Raw genomic sequence first — 15,301 nt, 5'->3', positions numbered from 1 at the left:
GAACAAGTTGGGCTCCTGCCTCTATGTAGCACAATTAAGGGTTGAAACCTTAACTTTCAAAGAATTATAAAAAACAAAGCTAAAGTGTTCCCATGCATGACCCACCCAGCACCACAGAGCCACACTTAGATAGTGACACCGGCACTGGTAGTCAGAGGAACGTAGTCAGGTTTAGGCCTCAGTTTTTACTGGCAAGAGCAATCGTACATCACTCATGCAACACATGGGCACAGGTCTGTGCTCTGACACATTCCCGCAGCACAGCCTGAAAGTTCATGCATCAGAAATCTGGATGCAGGTGAACTGTGGCTCCGGCTAAAAACAAATAAATAAAAATTTAAAAATCTACTGCTTAAATAGAGTACAAATTTAGTTGCTTCACAGCCAAGAATCCAGACACTAATGTGTTCCAAATCAAAATCTGTGTCTGGCATCTGGATGCTAATGGCAGCTGACTTTCTTTGCTGCTCTGAATCACCCCAATTCCATTGTCAAACCAGAGAACACGTTAAGCTTCTCTGAAAATCGAGATCCCAGTGTGCCGTGTCCCAGCGAAGCAGCAGGACATCAAATACAGCATTTGTGTCCCACCAGGGCCTGTCAGATTTGTACTACCAGCACAGTGAACACCGGTTTCTTTTGTGCCCTCAATTAAATCCCCCTTTCCCTCATAGTAAAGGCATGCTGATACAGGGAAGATGGTGAAAATTGCTGTCACACGCATCCTCCTGGATGCTACTTTTGGAAGGACGACCATCATTCTGGCACTCTGCAAGTGCGACCAGAGCGCCAGTATAAGGGAGGCAGAGGGATTTGGGGGAGGCTGGGAGGTTTTTAAGGCGGGGGGGGGGGGAGGGGGGGGATAAAAAATCCAAAGCGAACCAAAAAAGCCACCCAGCCGAGGGGAGGAGCCGGGGTAGGGGCTTGGCTCTTCCCTGGGCCGAGCCTGGCAGCGCGGCAGCGCTTTGCCAAGTGGCAGCCGCCTCTGGCGGCCGCTCGGCCTTGAGGCCAGCGCAGCTGCGGGCCCCCGCGACCCCCGCCGGCGGGCGGAGCGCACGGCCGGGCGAGGCGGGGCAGGGGCAGGGGCAGGGGCAGCGGCCGGGCCGGGTCGCGCCGGGCCGGGCCAGCCCCCAGCCCAGCCCAGCGCAGCCCGGCGCAGCCCAGCGCAGCCCGGCGCAGCGCAGCGCGGCGCGGCGCAGCGCAGCGCAGCCCAGCCCAGCCCAGCCCAGCCCAGCCCGTCCCGCCGGCGGGGCAGCGAGGGGGCGCCGCGGGGCAGGTGAGGCCCGGCGCCGCGCCCCGGGCCGTGCCGCCCGCCGCCGTGCCGGAGCGCGGCGGGAGCAGTGGCTCCGTCCAGGCGCTTCCGGGCGCGCCGGGCGGCGGGGGAAGGAGGAGGAGGAGGAGGAGAAGAAGGAGGGGTGGGGTGGGTGGAGGGGAGGGAGGGAGGGAGGCCGCCTTTTTTAGGAGGGAGACCCTCCTTCTTGGCCGCCCGCTCGCAGCCATGGCTTTGAAGGAGGCGGGCGGCAGCATCCTGCCCATCAGCGACATGGTGTCGGGGCCGTCGGGCTCGCCGTTCCCCGAGGTGGTGGAGCTGAACGTGGGGGGCCAGGTGTACGTGACGAGGCACTCCACGCTGCTCAGCGTCCCGGACAGCACGCTGGCCACCATGTTCTCCCCCTGCCGGGGCGGCCCGGCGGCGGCCCGCCAGCTGCCCAGGGACAGCCGGGCGCGCTTCTTCATCGACCGCGACGGCTTCCTCTTCAGGTACGTGCTGGATTACCTGCGGGACAAGCAGCTGGCGCTGCCCGAGCACTTCCCCGAGAAGGAGCGGCTCCTGCGGGAGGCCGAGTACTTCCAGCTGGGCGACCTGGTGAAGCTGCTGTCGCCCAAGGTCACCAAGCAGAGCTCGCTCAACGACGAGGGCTGCCAGAGCGACCTGGAGGACAGCAACTCGCAGGGCAGCAGCGACCGGCTGCAGCGGGCGGCGCTGGACAAGCGCTCGGGCTTCCTCACCGTGGGCTACCGCGGCTCCTACACCACGGTGCGGGACAACCAGGCGGACGCCAAGTTCCGCCGCGTCGCCCGCATCATGGTGTGCGGCAGGATCGCCCTGGCCAAGGAGGTCTTCGGCGAGACCCTCAACGAGAGCCGCGACCCCGACCGCCCCCCCGAGAAGTACACCTCCCGCTTCTACCTCAAGTTCACCTACCTGGAGCAAGCCTTCGACCGGCTCTCCGAGGCGGGCTTCCACATGGTGGCTTGCAACTCCACCGGCACCGCCGCCTTCATCAACCAGTACAGGGACGACAAGATCTGGAGCAGCTACACCGAGTACATCTTCTTCAGTAAGTGCTGCCCGCGCCCCTGCCGCCCCCCATCCCCATCCCCGGGGTGTGCACGGCGGGGTGCAGTTAAAAGTACATCTGCACCCCCACACTCCAACCCTTGCTGTCCCAAAGCAACATGTAGCTCGAGAGGAATTGGGGCTGGCCCCTTTCCCCTCTCATTCGGCGCTGTCACCGCCACAGTTCAAGTTTTATTTTGTGCGTTGGGGGTGCGGGACAGGGCTGCCTAATGCCCCGGCCGGAGCGCGGCGAGGGAACAGCCCCCCCCCGTCCTTGGAGCAATCGGGGCTGCTCCCACCTTTTGGTGCCGGGTGTGCCGCGGGGAGAACCAGCCCCGCCGCACCGCCTGCCCCGTGTCGGGGTCTGCCGGGGGCGTCGCGCCGGTGCCGGATCGGGGGGCTGCGGCGGCGGGGGGGTCCCAGCCCCGCTGGCCGGGCGGGGGTGCGGGCGCGGCGCGGGCGCAGCGCTGGCTCCGCCGCGGAGGGTTGCGGCGCTCCCTGCCAGCGAGGCGGTGCAGAGATGGCAACGTCGGAGCCCCGAGCAAGGAAGGGGTTTAATATTTTATCGCTGCGTTTCCTTCCCAAGTGAGCGCACTGCGCCTGGGCACGGTCTCCCTGCGGGAAGGGGCAGCGAGGGCACAGCCAAGTTCCCGAGGAGCAAGAAAGAGTCTGGCTCCAAGGGGGAAAAAAATGGAAAAAAGAAAATAAACCACTCCGTAGCCAGTACACAGCTCCAGAGCAACTCCGCTAGTTGGCTGTGGGTAGCCTTAAAGGTTTTAGGTCACTTGCAAATAGGAAGATCGAGCGATGACGAATGAGTTTCAATCTGGCAAAGTATGGAGTGCTATGTAGGGCACTGGCTGGGCAGTGGTTTCGGGTAATGAAAGCGCAGCTGGACGGAGGACACCAGCCCCTGGCAGAGATTTGGCTTTGAAAGGCAGAGGCAGCCTTAAACCTTACTGGTGGGTTTGAGAGTAGAGTAAGGCTGTGGAAGAGAGGTGTTCTCCATTCACTTCTTTCTTCTCCTGCCTCTGCGTGGTCTCACACCCCCTGAGCGCAGGAGGGATGCTTTGGTAGAGCATCTGCCTGCCTCTGTGGTGAGGTGGGAGATGCAGCCTCTAACTAACTTCACCAGTAGGGCAGCTAAACAGAAGCAACCTGTTTTGCGTGCAAAACTGGACCTAGGCACGGTATTTAATAGAGGAGGAAAAGGTTAACGGTTTTCTGCTAGGAGGAGAAAGTCATTAAATAGTTTCCATTGCTGTATATTATATAGGTGGTGACCACCCTTTGCTGAGCAGACTTAAGTACTTCAAATCAATCTTCAAAACTATGTTAAAACAGTTTTTGAAGATTCATTGCATAACCTATTGCCGGTCATATTTCATTTGGATATGTAAAAACTGAGCTGTAGAGGATCTTTACATTCTTCTGGGTGGACTTTTAACAAGAATTTTTCATGACTATTAAGTCTCCTTTCAGAGAAAAATGGATGTACTGATTTCCAAAATAGTATAAATTCCTTATTGTTATTATCCAGACTATGAAATAGCCTGTCCTGCTCAGAAACAGATTTTTAGGTGCATAATTATTTGTGTGCATTTGTGATGCTCATAATGTTTTGGGTTATTTTTTTTGTGTGTTGTGATGAGGTTGCTGTATAGAACAGTGCTCTAATTCACATCAGTGTTCCAAATTAATCCCTGGTGTAATACCACTGATTTACGTGGAATAACTCCAGGGATGAATTGGATGTTGTACATCATGATTTTTGTTTTGATTTTTAGTCTTCCAGCTTACGACGTTGTGAAAAGTAAAACAGATAGTTAATTACTTAGATTGATACAGTTAACTGAAAATTTATGTTTTTGCCTAATGTTTTTGGGTGTGTTTGGTTTTTTTTACTTCTGAGTGCAAAAAATGGCCGAGATAAAAGTACGCTGAAAAGATGGGGAGCATATTTTCATTTTGGTTGCTTGTTATGCATTTAGCAACCTTTTTGTTTTTATAAAAAATTTATAAATTTTTGTATGATTGGATAGATTTTGCTGAAATGTAGCAACATGGAGACAAAACTCAAAAAATCACCAAACTGGAAGAGAAACAAGCAAAACATGGTGCCTGAAGTAATGCTTTAGTTTTTTGATTTGAGTGTTTGGTTTTTGTTTTGGGTTTGTTTGTGTGTTTGTTTTTTTTTTTTTTTTTAACTGACTAAATGTCCAATTGATGGAGACTGTTGATAAAACAATACTTTATTAATATTAAATGCCCTGGATGGATTGGGTGCTTGCTGTTGCTTTGCCAGACCGCTGCACAAGAATCCATCAAAGGGAGAGGAAACCTTGGAAGCCTTAGTGCTCTGCACCAGGGGTGAGAAGAGTGGTCAGGGTTACTGGCTGTAGGCTCTCCAACAGCATTTGCCAGGACTGTATTCCCTCCTCAAACATTCCCTCTGTTACAAACAGAGCTTAATACAGAAAGAGAAGAGCAGTCATTCTTCAATTTATTCCTTGTCCCATGTCCCCCTGAACCCCGGAAAGGAGGCAGTTTTGGTTGGGAGGTTGCTGATTTCAAGACCTCTCTTGGACAATGTCCAACCCTGGGGGCTGTGCCTTACAGACAAAAATATAAAGGCAAAAAACTTTGAGGAGCCTATTCTGGTTTTGGCCAGTGTCTGAGACTTAATTTGGTGCTAGCGGAGAAGAAACCTATTTTTATGTTCCACTGGAAAAAGCCCTAGCTGCATTTGCTTGTGTTATTCACAGCATGAGCATCTGCAGCCAGCAACTGTATTAGCTGTTGGTTTGTAGTTCTATAGCAGTCACACAAACTTCTCTTTCACCATTTCTCCTGAGGACTTGTGGACAAATCTGTTTTCTAATAATGGTAGATAGCAAAGCAATTGGAAAAATATATAACGATATATACATTCTGCCAATTTCCTTAGGTTATGCGTGGCTGAATGAGTTCCTCACTGAGAGCTACTAAGGAATGTTTGAAGGCCAAAGGTGGCCTTTAAGCTATGGTTTGTGGAACAGATTTCAGGTCTGTTTCTAGTATCAAACTTCGGTAGGTATTTTGAGTTGAAATGACCACCTATCACTTTTTTAAAAAATGGAAATTATATTTTCTTAAACATTGCTGCAGATGAAACTCACCTTGGATACTACACATATATTTACTTAACTTATGGATTTCTTAATATCTAGGATGGATTAGTTGTTGCAGACTAATTCTGATTGAAGAACCAGAGGTCGTTTGAAACTGCTTACCAGGAAATAATGCTTCAGCCTTTGGCAACATGTCCTGACAAGCACAGAGACTGACTTTCCTTCTCAGTATGCATAATTCCAATAAAAAACACGAGGTTCTTTGCCCCCAGTGGTGTGCAAGCTATCATGTATGCAATGACAGCTTCATTTGTCTATGCAATTACAACATGGCCAGAAATTAAATTGCACCTTGCATTGGTGGCTTAGTTCTGAGAAGCGCTCACAGATCTGTTCCATGTGTCTATTACAAATCCTGTCTCTTAATGGTCAATAAAAGGAGTAGCTTTTTATGTGGTATTGAAAAGGCTCTACCAGGGTGTACTACAAACTTTTCCCTTTTTTCTCCTGATAGCTTGGCTCCATGCCTGAAGGCTAACAGGGATCTCTAAGCTATGGAAGCTCTCACCTTAGCACATGTGAGGGTGACTTGGGTCAGTTAATGTGACATGAAATGCATGCGCAGTTTGGGAAAGAGGATCAAACTCTTTTGCTGCTTAGTTTCAAGCTGCCATTGAGGACCACTGATTTATTACCTGTTGGTGCACAAGAAGTGATGGCCTTCACAAAAGTTGCTTCTAGTTGGAGACAGGATACTAGAAGTAAGGAGGCCTTGCTTCATGTGGCTGCAGGTAACACAACAGACCTTCTGTTAGCTGGTCTCTTTGTGAGGAAAGGGTGCGATTTACATTTTTAAGCTTTTTTGGTTTTGGTTTGGTTTTTTTTTGTGGTTCACGGTATCTCTCAGTACTGTTGTGTAATGCAGGATTGCCTGTGCATGCTATTACTATTTTTTTTTCTTCTGTAGAATCTAATTGGTCTTAATGGATTTTACATTTAACATCTGCTACGCGATCTGACTTATGGGTGTTGAGAGCATTGTGCTCAGCTGGAAGCTTTCTGTGCTGAACTGACATGTTTATTATAAGAAGAATGCAGTACTACTTCATGAAAAAAAACTTTGACATGTATTCTGTTTCGACACTCCTGTTTCACATGTGATATTTTTGGTTTCCTTGTCTCCTGTTTTTGTTTGTAACAGGTGACATTTGCATGGATTTATGGTGCTTATTTTCCACTTGAAGTCATAGCGCTCTGAGATTACATTGGTTGCTGTGGAAATTGTCATAAACAAGTGATAATAATTTCATAATCAGTGGGGAATAAGCAGTTGGAAGCAATGAACTTTTAGGAAACAATATGGTATTTTGAAAAAACCCCACAAACAACAACAAAACCAAACCCAACCCTGCAACAGCAACAAAAGACCCCAGCCAACATTTTTTGTGTCTTTGCAATAAAAAGGAGAAAACAGAAGGTGACCCTTGAAACATGGGGAACAAACATAAAATACTTCAAGATGTTAATTGCTCTGTGAATGCCAACTCCAGTTCAGCATCCCACTGGGATAGCGAGGGGATGGTGGGTCAGCAGATAACCCTAAACTGCTCTTCTGAGGGCAGAGGGGTATAGGAGCCATCCTGCAGGTGGTTTCTGTGGCCATGCCAAGCTGCTCTTCATCCATCACTCCTTATTTGGTGGAGTTTTTGCTACGTGGAGTGTGTCTCTGCTATTTTATATGGAACAAAAATGTCTGAAACTTGCTGGGCTGAGAAGGGAAAGGACAACAAGACAAAAGTAAAACAAGGGTATTGCTTCTTTGTGGAACGTTAGGGTGAAGTTGGACAGTTTACTTTGAACCTGAATCACAGCATCAAAGATGAGAGCACAAATTTTTGGTGGTACAGGAAGACATGAAGGATTAAATCAGTATCACAAGCACAATGTAGAAAAGCTTCAGATTTCTGACAATGTCAAGATCTAGGAACATTGTTTCTGGTAGGACTATTGAGCAAAGCCTTTTAAAGAGAGATTCTGTAGGTAGTCCTGTGACTTTGGAAAACTGTCAGGATATTCTGCTTTATGATTCCAGCTCAACTCTAACACAGTTTAAAAATAAATAAATAATAAGCTACTCTTTATCTTGTCATTCTTCCAAAATATGTGTCCTTGAATGTAAAGGGAGGAATCAAAGTGTACAGTCATAAATTACGAATATGAGAATATCTTTCTTATGCCACCACTTGACATAATGTGTGATAATCTAGACTACTGAAACTGGCATTCTGATTGTAGTCATCATTTCATCCAAGAGACTCTATTTCAGAATTATTTTAAAATGTGAGATTAAAAAGAAGTTTGAACAATTTCGGCTTTTTAATAAATAAATAATGAAAACAACCTGTGTTCCTTTACCACTGGTGTAAAGACACTGCTGCACTAAAAAACTATGCCAGGAACATTTTGATTTTTCTTATGTATTCAATAGAAATACACAAGACTCAATACAATGATTTGTGATCAGATTTAATCATTATATCCAGTTTCTGCTCTTATTACAATAAAATTATATTTTTAAGTACTGTAGAGCCACTTTAATATTTGGAGCTGAGGAATGGAACTGTTGTGCAGTATTTTAAAAGTACGATTAGACATTAACTGAGAAAATCAACTATCCTGGATATTATATACTAGAATCAATACTAGATAAGCAATAAGCACCTTGATACAAGCAGCTGTTATTTCTGATGTTGGGAAATGGAAACACACTGGTTTTGATGTTATCCCAGACTTGTACTTCTTGTGGATTACTTGGGAACAAAGTAACAGTGTTGGAGAAGCTGACTTTGCTGGATCTGTAATATTTTGCAGGAAAACTGCTTCTTGGTGTCAGATCACTTCATACATTTTCAAGGATTTATGACAGTACTTGCAGGGAAATGTTTACTTTTCCACAGTAGGATGAGCAAATAATATTTTATTTTTTCTTTATTGTCAGCATGAACTTCCAGTTATCTACTGTTCAAGCACAGAATTTGTGTACAAAAGTTTTCCGTATAATATTGTTCCAGGCACACGATTTAAAATTAAAACATTACTGCTAATAAAATATATTTTGCAATATATTTGCTTTCTCAGTATGATATGGCTGGTATTTCACTGCTGGTTTTCTCCTTTGCAGCAAATACCAAATTTGTTACACTGTGTTGAGAATTTGAGTGGTGAACAAAAATTCAGTAAGCGTTGCACCAAAAGGGAGTTCATCGATTCTCACATTGTCCTCTTTCTGCCACAGTTTTGCCTTTAAACACAGATCTCCAGAAATTAAAAACTGCTCAGGCAGCTCTTCATAGACGTCAAAAGTAATATGCTATGGGAATGAGAACTGACAGAAAGAAAGGCCCTCTTCTTGAACATCAGCATGGCCTGAACATAGTGACCAGAAGTAATCGGTCATGTTTTGGTGTGTTATCAGTTTAAGGGCGAGACCTTTGGTGAGCCAGGTACCTAGATGGGCAAAGAAGGAAAGTGTGTAAGGTGGTGTGCACCCATCTCACGCCTCCGGGGTCCTGGGCTGCATGAGACCGGTGTGGTGCCCAGCGTAGCTCGCAGCCAGGTTAGCATTGCCCTGCATTGTCTCAGCAACTGGGCAGATCCTGGGTGTCACTGCAGGAGATGTGAATAGCGCGGCCATGCTTTGGACTTCCCCTCTGATTTTCTCTCTCCAGCTTTGGATTACTTTACTGCCAGAGTGATGTAAGAAGTCTGTTACAGAGTTAAGTTGACCAAGGTCGTGTCTGCAGGGCTTTTCCATGCCACAGACTGATTATTTGGTTGGTGGCTATTTGACTTGGTATAATTGTTGAAAAAAGCTGGAATCGCTATAACAGCTAACATCCTAACTTGGCAAGCAGATGTTATTTTTATATCCAAGGATGATTTTATTTAATTTCTGCTCACAAGATCTTTATTTTTTTTAAAGCAGGTGGAGTACTAATGGCACTCTCAAATCATGGCTCTCTTATAAACTGAGCCACTGGAAGTCCAGTGGAAAATCCTTAAAAAAAAATTACCAGGGAAATTTAATTTTGCTTTAGTAAATCAAACGCTTCTAGATGGATTTCCTGGGGAGGTTGTTCACTCCAGCTTGATAAAACTGCATGTTCTTTTTGAGAAGAGGTAATTTATACTCTACTTAAAATTCATATATTGACTAAATGTTAGGAGAAAAAAGTGTTATGTCTAAAATGAAATTATTCTCAGTAGAGTTTAAGTACTTTTCTTTAAATGTTTTGCATGATTTTTACTTTTAAACCAGTAATGGCCATTGCACATTTAGCTTTTGCCTCATATAAATTCAGGATTATTCAGTGAATTTATTCTTTTTCTTTTTTTCTTTGACCTCAATGGGATTAATCATATAAATAGGGACTAACGGTGTGTGAAACACACTCAAGTCCCATTCACAGCTGCAAAATAGACCTTCACTGGGACTGAAGCAGCAAATAGTCTTGGGCTAGTCTTTCACATAAAAGTGGAATTCAAGCTACATGAGTGATTACTTGGTGTCATAACTGTTTCTAGTACACATAATCCTGGCAGGAGGTAAGCAGTGATGTTTTGTAATTTTCATGGCACTTGGGCAAACTAATGGCATTCCATTTTGGTTGCATTTTATCAGATTGTGGTAACAAAACTTGTCACATTTGTTACATTGTGACAGTTTAGCTTCAGAAGCCATTTAAATTAAGGAGTGCATCTTGCTGCAAGGTGTCACTCCATTTATATTATTGCATCTCTAAATATTTTCAGGACTTCACCACACACATGTAAAAATCACAGTGGTGTTAATGAGAGCTTCATGTTTCTAGCAACAAGATGAATACAGTGCTTTAAAAACGTTTATGCAGATATTATTTCTTCTTTATGGAATGACTTCTATCTTGATACTGTCTTTCGCAAAGTTGCTCAAAACAGGGTTCAAAGATAGGGAACGATGTATTTACCCATTCTTTGCCCTATGGGGCCTGCCTGGCCATAAGCAGCATCAGGACTGCTCTCAGTTACAGCTGGTGTGATGATTCCTTCATCAACATTTTGCACTGAGAGTAGCTAGGTCAAAATTTAGCTCCCCAGATGTCTGAACCCTATGGCAGGGGCTCTGAGCAAAGGAGGTGCAGAGACAGGGGCCACTGCCTCTGGGGGACTGCCACTGCCTCCGGGTGGCTGCTACTGCCTCTGGGCTGTGTGCATGTCAGGTTTGCTTTGTACTGCTTGAATCATGTACCCTGTGCCTGACCTGTTTTCTGTTCCAATGACATGCACTTAGTGAATAAAGAAAACGAGAGTGGCTTTTAGAATAAAAAAATAATAGTAATTCCTTTTGAAGAGAATACTACAACACTTTTTAAAAAAATGCTGTGAATAACTCAATCCAGAGACAACAACTCAATCGCAAGTGCAAGTACATTTGGCAACGACTGATGCATTGAAGTAGACATGCTGCACGTCTCTTTGGAGGGAGAAGGAGTGGGCTGAGAAACTGAAGAGAGAAATCAACACCATCATTAACTTTTATTAATGAAATTAAATATTCCAGGTCTTCACTTAGCATACGTTCAGTTGTATTATACTTAATACATAGGGATATTCTCTTTGCATTAGCAGAAAGATATAATTCAGAAATAAAATCAGTCAGTGTATTTTATTTTTTATATAAGCAAACAACAATAACCTTCAGATGCATTTTTATCTTTTCTCTTTCATCCTTACTGGGTTTTTCCCTTTAGTAGTATTAACAAATATTCCCAAAGAGAGACGAGTTGGTGCTCAGGGACTCTTGTCACATTTTGTTGTAAACAGTCTCGTGCAACTTAAGTTAATAGTGAAATTGTTTTCTATTTTATTGAATGTAGATGTTTAGAGGTTCTTGTAAGGATTACAACTATGTCAGTGTATTCCATGGAAGTTATTTAAAGTGTACGATCATTCCAAAGGCTTTTTATCAGTTAATATTTTATATGTGTCTCAGGTATCTGAAGTTCTTTATATTTGTTTAATAATAGGAGGAAAATAAGCCCAGAATTGCATATATACATGATTATATAAATAAATTGTGTGCAAAACAGTTACTTTCATAACCTCTTACTAACAGTTTAATTAAACTAGATTTTTTTTTCTTCTGTCTGTTACTCAAATCCCCATTAAAACCACCATACCTGCAAAACTTTGAGACTAATGACAAATGTCTCTTTTGTGTATCCAGAAGTATTCTCTAACACTTCTGGTTCTTAATTCAAGGTTCTTTCATCCTCATTGAAACTCATGAATATAAAATAATACGAAAATCAACTACAAAAGGGTTAGAAGACAGATAAAATAAGTCAGTAAAATAGAGTGCCAACAATTTAATCAGTGTAATGTGTAGATAATACAGTGGAGAAAGACTAGAACTAAACAACACTTTTTGCTAGTTTTTCTTAATGAACATATTTTCTTTCCCTTTCTTCTCACAGTCACCCATTTATAGCCAGTCACTTCTCAGTATTGTTCTCTTCAGACAGCTGTTACTACTTCTGTTGTTAATGCCTACTGTGGCTTTTGAGCTGACGTGAAACAAAGCGGAGGCATGGCTACTCTTGCCTTTCCACCTATTTTTGTCTCTTTCCAGTGTTTGGGAATATAAATACCACTCATTCTGTCCTTCTAAAAATACCAATATACATACAGCCTTATAAAAGTGTGATCAATATTGCTGAAGCTACGTGAACTCTGGGGGTGGGGGGGAAGAACAAAACAATTCAGCTATTTATGATGCAAGATAGAATGGGACCGTTGTTTAAGTAAGGTTGTGTCTGTCCTCTCCTACTTCCAAAATTTTGATGTCAAATCCCACACCTGCCTTTCCGAGTGACTTACCCATTCAACGTACTCCTCCTTCGGAGCAGGAGCTGTCAGCATCTGTATGTGTAGATAAGTCTTATCATATTAAACCAAAATTACATAAGGAATATAACTAAGACCACTGTAACTTGCAATCCTGCTTGGAATTTTTACTTTCTCAGCACCCATAGACTTTACTTTTCTCTGCTAGCAATCCCTCAGAAAGCTGTGCATATTTACCTGTTTTAGTGTTGTCATAACTCACGAACATAAATTTCTGATCTTCACGCTGTTGGTTTGTCTTTGGGGATGTAATAAATGAATATAAAGTTTCTGAATGTTAGAGATAGAGATAAACAAAGTCCATGTGGTTTTGCTCCCCAAAAAATGTCTGGAGTAACTGATAGCAATATCCTCTGGCTTCAAAATAATCCTGTAATTCTTTAGGATAGAAGGGACAAACTTTTCAGAAATGTTTCAGTTATTCAGTGTGTGATATTTTGAGGACTATTGAAATTTTTGAAGTTTTACCTCATAACCTGCTGAGTTTCTATCTTCCTATGACTTTTAGCTGCCTAGTAGTCCAGCCTCCAGTCATAACAACACTCACATTTTTATTCCTGTCCTTTCAGTATTTACTTTTTCCACCTGCAGCTGAAGTAGTTTGGTGTCTAAATTGGTGGAATTATGCCCCTAAATAATTGCATCTGTGATCACATTTAATTACAGGAAGAAGAACGCGCTCGTGGTAGAGGAGATTAGGTTAAACACTGTCTGTCTAATCAGATCCCCGGTGACTGACTTCTGGCAGTGCTTTCTTCCTAAATCCCATTGCTGTGGATGCGATGAATAAAAGCTGCGCGGGCCGTGCGAGTCCACGTCTTCAGAAGACGGTTTTGCTTTTCTCATTTGAGGGGTACGGCATGGACTTAGGAGCAAGGCTGAACATCGTTCCTTCCTGCCAAAAACATGCGCAGGCCTCGTGGTGCCTTTGGGCGGGCCTGGCTTGGCGGGGCCCGTGGCCGGGCAGGGCTGTGGGGAGCTGGAGACCGGCCCTGCTGCAGCCTTGGGGACCTGCTGGCCCCAGGGGGCTGGAGTGGGGCCCTGGGCAGGGTGTGGGGAGCCCCGGGGCTGGGTCAGGGCCAGCGCAGCCTGGCGGTGCCCCCTCGGGGCCTGGCTCTGCGGAGGCCATGTCTGCTTCCCGTGAATACCAGCAAATAAGCCAAGAGCTGCGTCCTCCAAGGACCGTTGGCCGGGCACCGTAATCACGGGTCTGTCTCAGGGCCTCAAAATACCAGGGCAATGATTCGGGGTGGGGTCTTTCACAATTTCATGAGCTTTTTATAACATAAAATATATGAGAAGTAACTCCCTTGAGTTATTTTTGTACAGGAAAAGCAAGGTGTTCTTGGTCAAAGACACAGGTAAGGCAAGAGTTGCATCTAACGAGTATTTTTTCAGTGGCATGGCACACTATTTGTGTTTCTGCAACCATGCTGCTGAAGTGGCATAAATTTAATAGTAATCTTCAATTTAGTAAAGTTAATCTAAATATTCTTTACATTTGGCTGCAAAATATGGAGGGAAAAGAGCGCCTGTTCTAAGCAATGGGTAACCTGGAAAAAAACACATAGGAAAAAAAAATATTTTATCTGCTTTTTATACTACATTAAAATGTTTTATTTATAATTAATATTAATGATGTGACTATATGCAAGCCTTCCTATATTGTCACACTTATGGTGCATAAAAAGCATGAAGGAACTTGGGGGGTTGCTTAGCTGCACTTTCTGAAAACTAAAAATATTCTGAAGTTTGAGAAGGTGCACTTTTTTTTTAATATTAATACATTTTTTGGAATCAGGGTTATCCTCTATCATCGATAGTGAGGCTACTAGCAAAAATAGTTATCTTTTTTAATGAACCATATAATGAATCACATTTGAGAATAATATGGGTCTAAAATTGACCTCCAAATCAGTGCTTGTGATCTTGAATGTATTTTCAGAAAATCCAGCCAAGTTCAGTAAGAATTTCCATCTGCACTTTGAGTACCGGGCAAGCAGTAGGGATAGACAAGTTTAAGTTTAGGCTGCTGGTTTGGAAAATTTAGTTCTTCTCCATGACTGGCCATAAACTGCACTTGTTTTGCTTCTTCCTTATCCTGTGGTTATATTAGAGGTTTAGCAATACAGAAATTGACATTTTACCAAAGTTCATTTTGGTTTCTAGCAGTGGTTAACTCTCAGTCATTAATTTGGTCAATTAACTCAGTTTATAACAGTGAAAGCAATAGTGGTAAAAGCTATTTACTGTATTATCAAGCAGTCATATAGCAAGAATATTGCAAGTTACTGGATAATTACTGCTGGTTCAGAGTGGGTTGCCATAATTTCTATTCAAGAAGGTATGTGGTGTTAGATTGTGGATCAGTAAATTAAGACTATTAAATGTTACATGTGGTAGCTGTATAACACTCTCAGCTTTCAAGCGTCTTAATAGATTTACAAGTTCTTTGAGAAAAGGAAAAACATTTCTCCCATTAGGCAGTCAGGCATTGGAACAGGCTGTGCAGTGATGCTGTGCACGTTGTGCATCCTTGGAGGTTTTCAAGACTCACCTAGATCAAGCCCTGATAACCCGGTCTGACCTCATCGCTGACCATGCTTTTGAGCAGAAGGTTGGACTAGAGACCTCCTAAATTATCCTGTGATTCTCTTCTCTGATGTGATTTAACTTAGCGTTGGCTGTTTGAAATCACTTCTCAGAAAAGGAAGAGTAAACTGCTGCAGGTAAATGAAGTAGATTCTACAGAGCTATAAATTCTGATTGTTCTGAAAATCACAAGCTTCAAAGCCTTAACTTTATGTCCTACTTGTAGTAAGGATTGAAAAAAATGCTTCAGGAGGAAGTTTCTTACAGGACTTTCTGGCCCAAATTCAAAACCATAGAATGTTAAATAGGCCAC

The 15,301-nt window shown here is 43.9% G+C and overlaps 1 protein-coding gene across 1 annotated transcript in view; it reads left to right on the top strand.

Moving 5' to 3' along the window:
• Positions 1–1,498: 1,498 nt before the first annotated feature.
• The window catches only part of KCTD8 (potassium channel tetramerization domain containing 8), a 100,354-nt gene continuing 86,551 nt past the window's right edge, over positions 1,499–15,301 (top strand). The window contains exon 1 of the mRNA XM_072862451.1: positions 1,499–2,342. Coding sequence (XP_072718552.1) covers positions 1,499–2,342 — 844 coding nt within the window. The remainder of the gene's footprint in view (positions 2,343–15,301) is intronic.

This window comes from Ciconia boyciana, chromosome 5 (genome assembly GCF_034638445.1).
Source record: "Ciconia boyciana chromosome 5, ASM3463844v1, whole genome shotgun sequence".
In the NCBI taxonomy this organism is placed as follows: Eukaryota; Metazoa; Chordata; class Aves; order Ciconiiformes; family Ciconiidae; genus Ciconia; species Ciconia boyciana.
The sequence above is the reverse complement of the archived record's forward strand: the minus strand, read 5'-3'. Positions and strand labels throughout refer to the sequence as shown.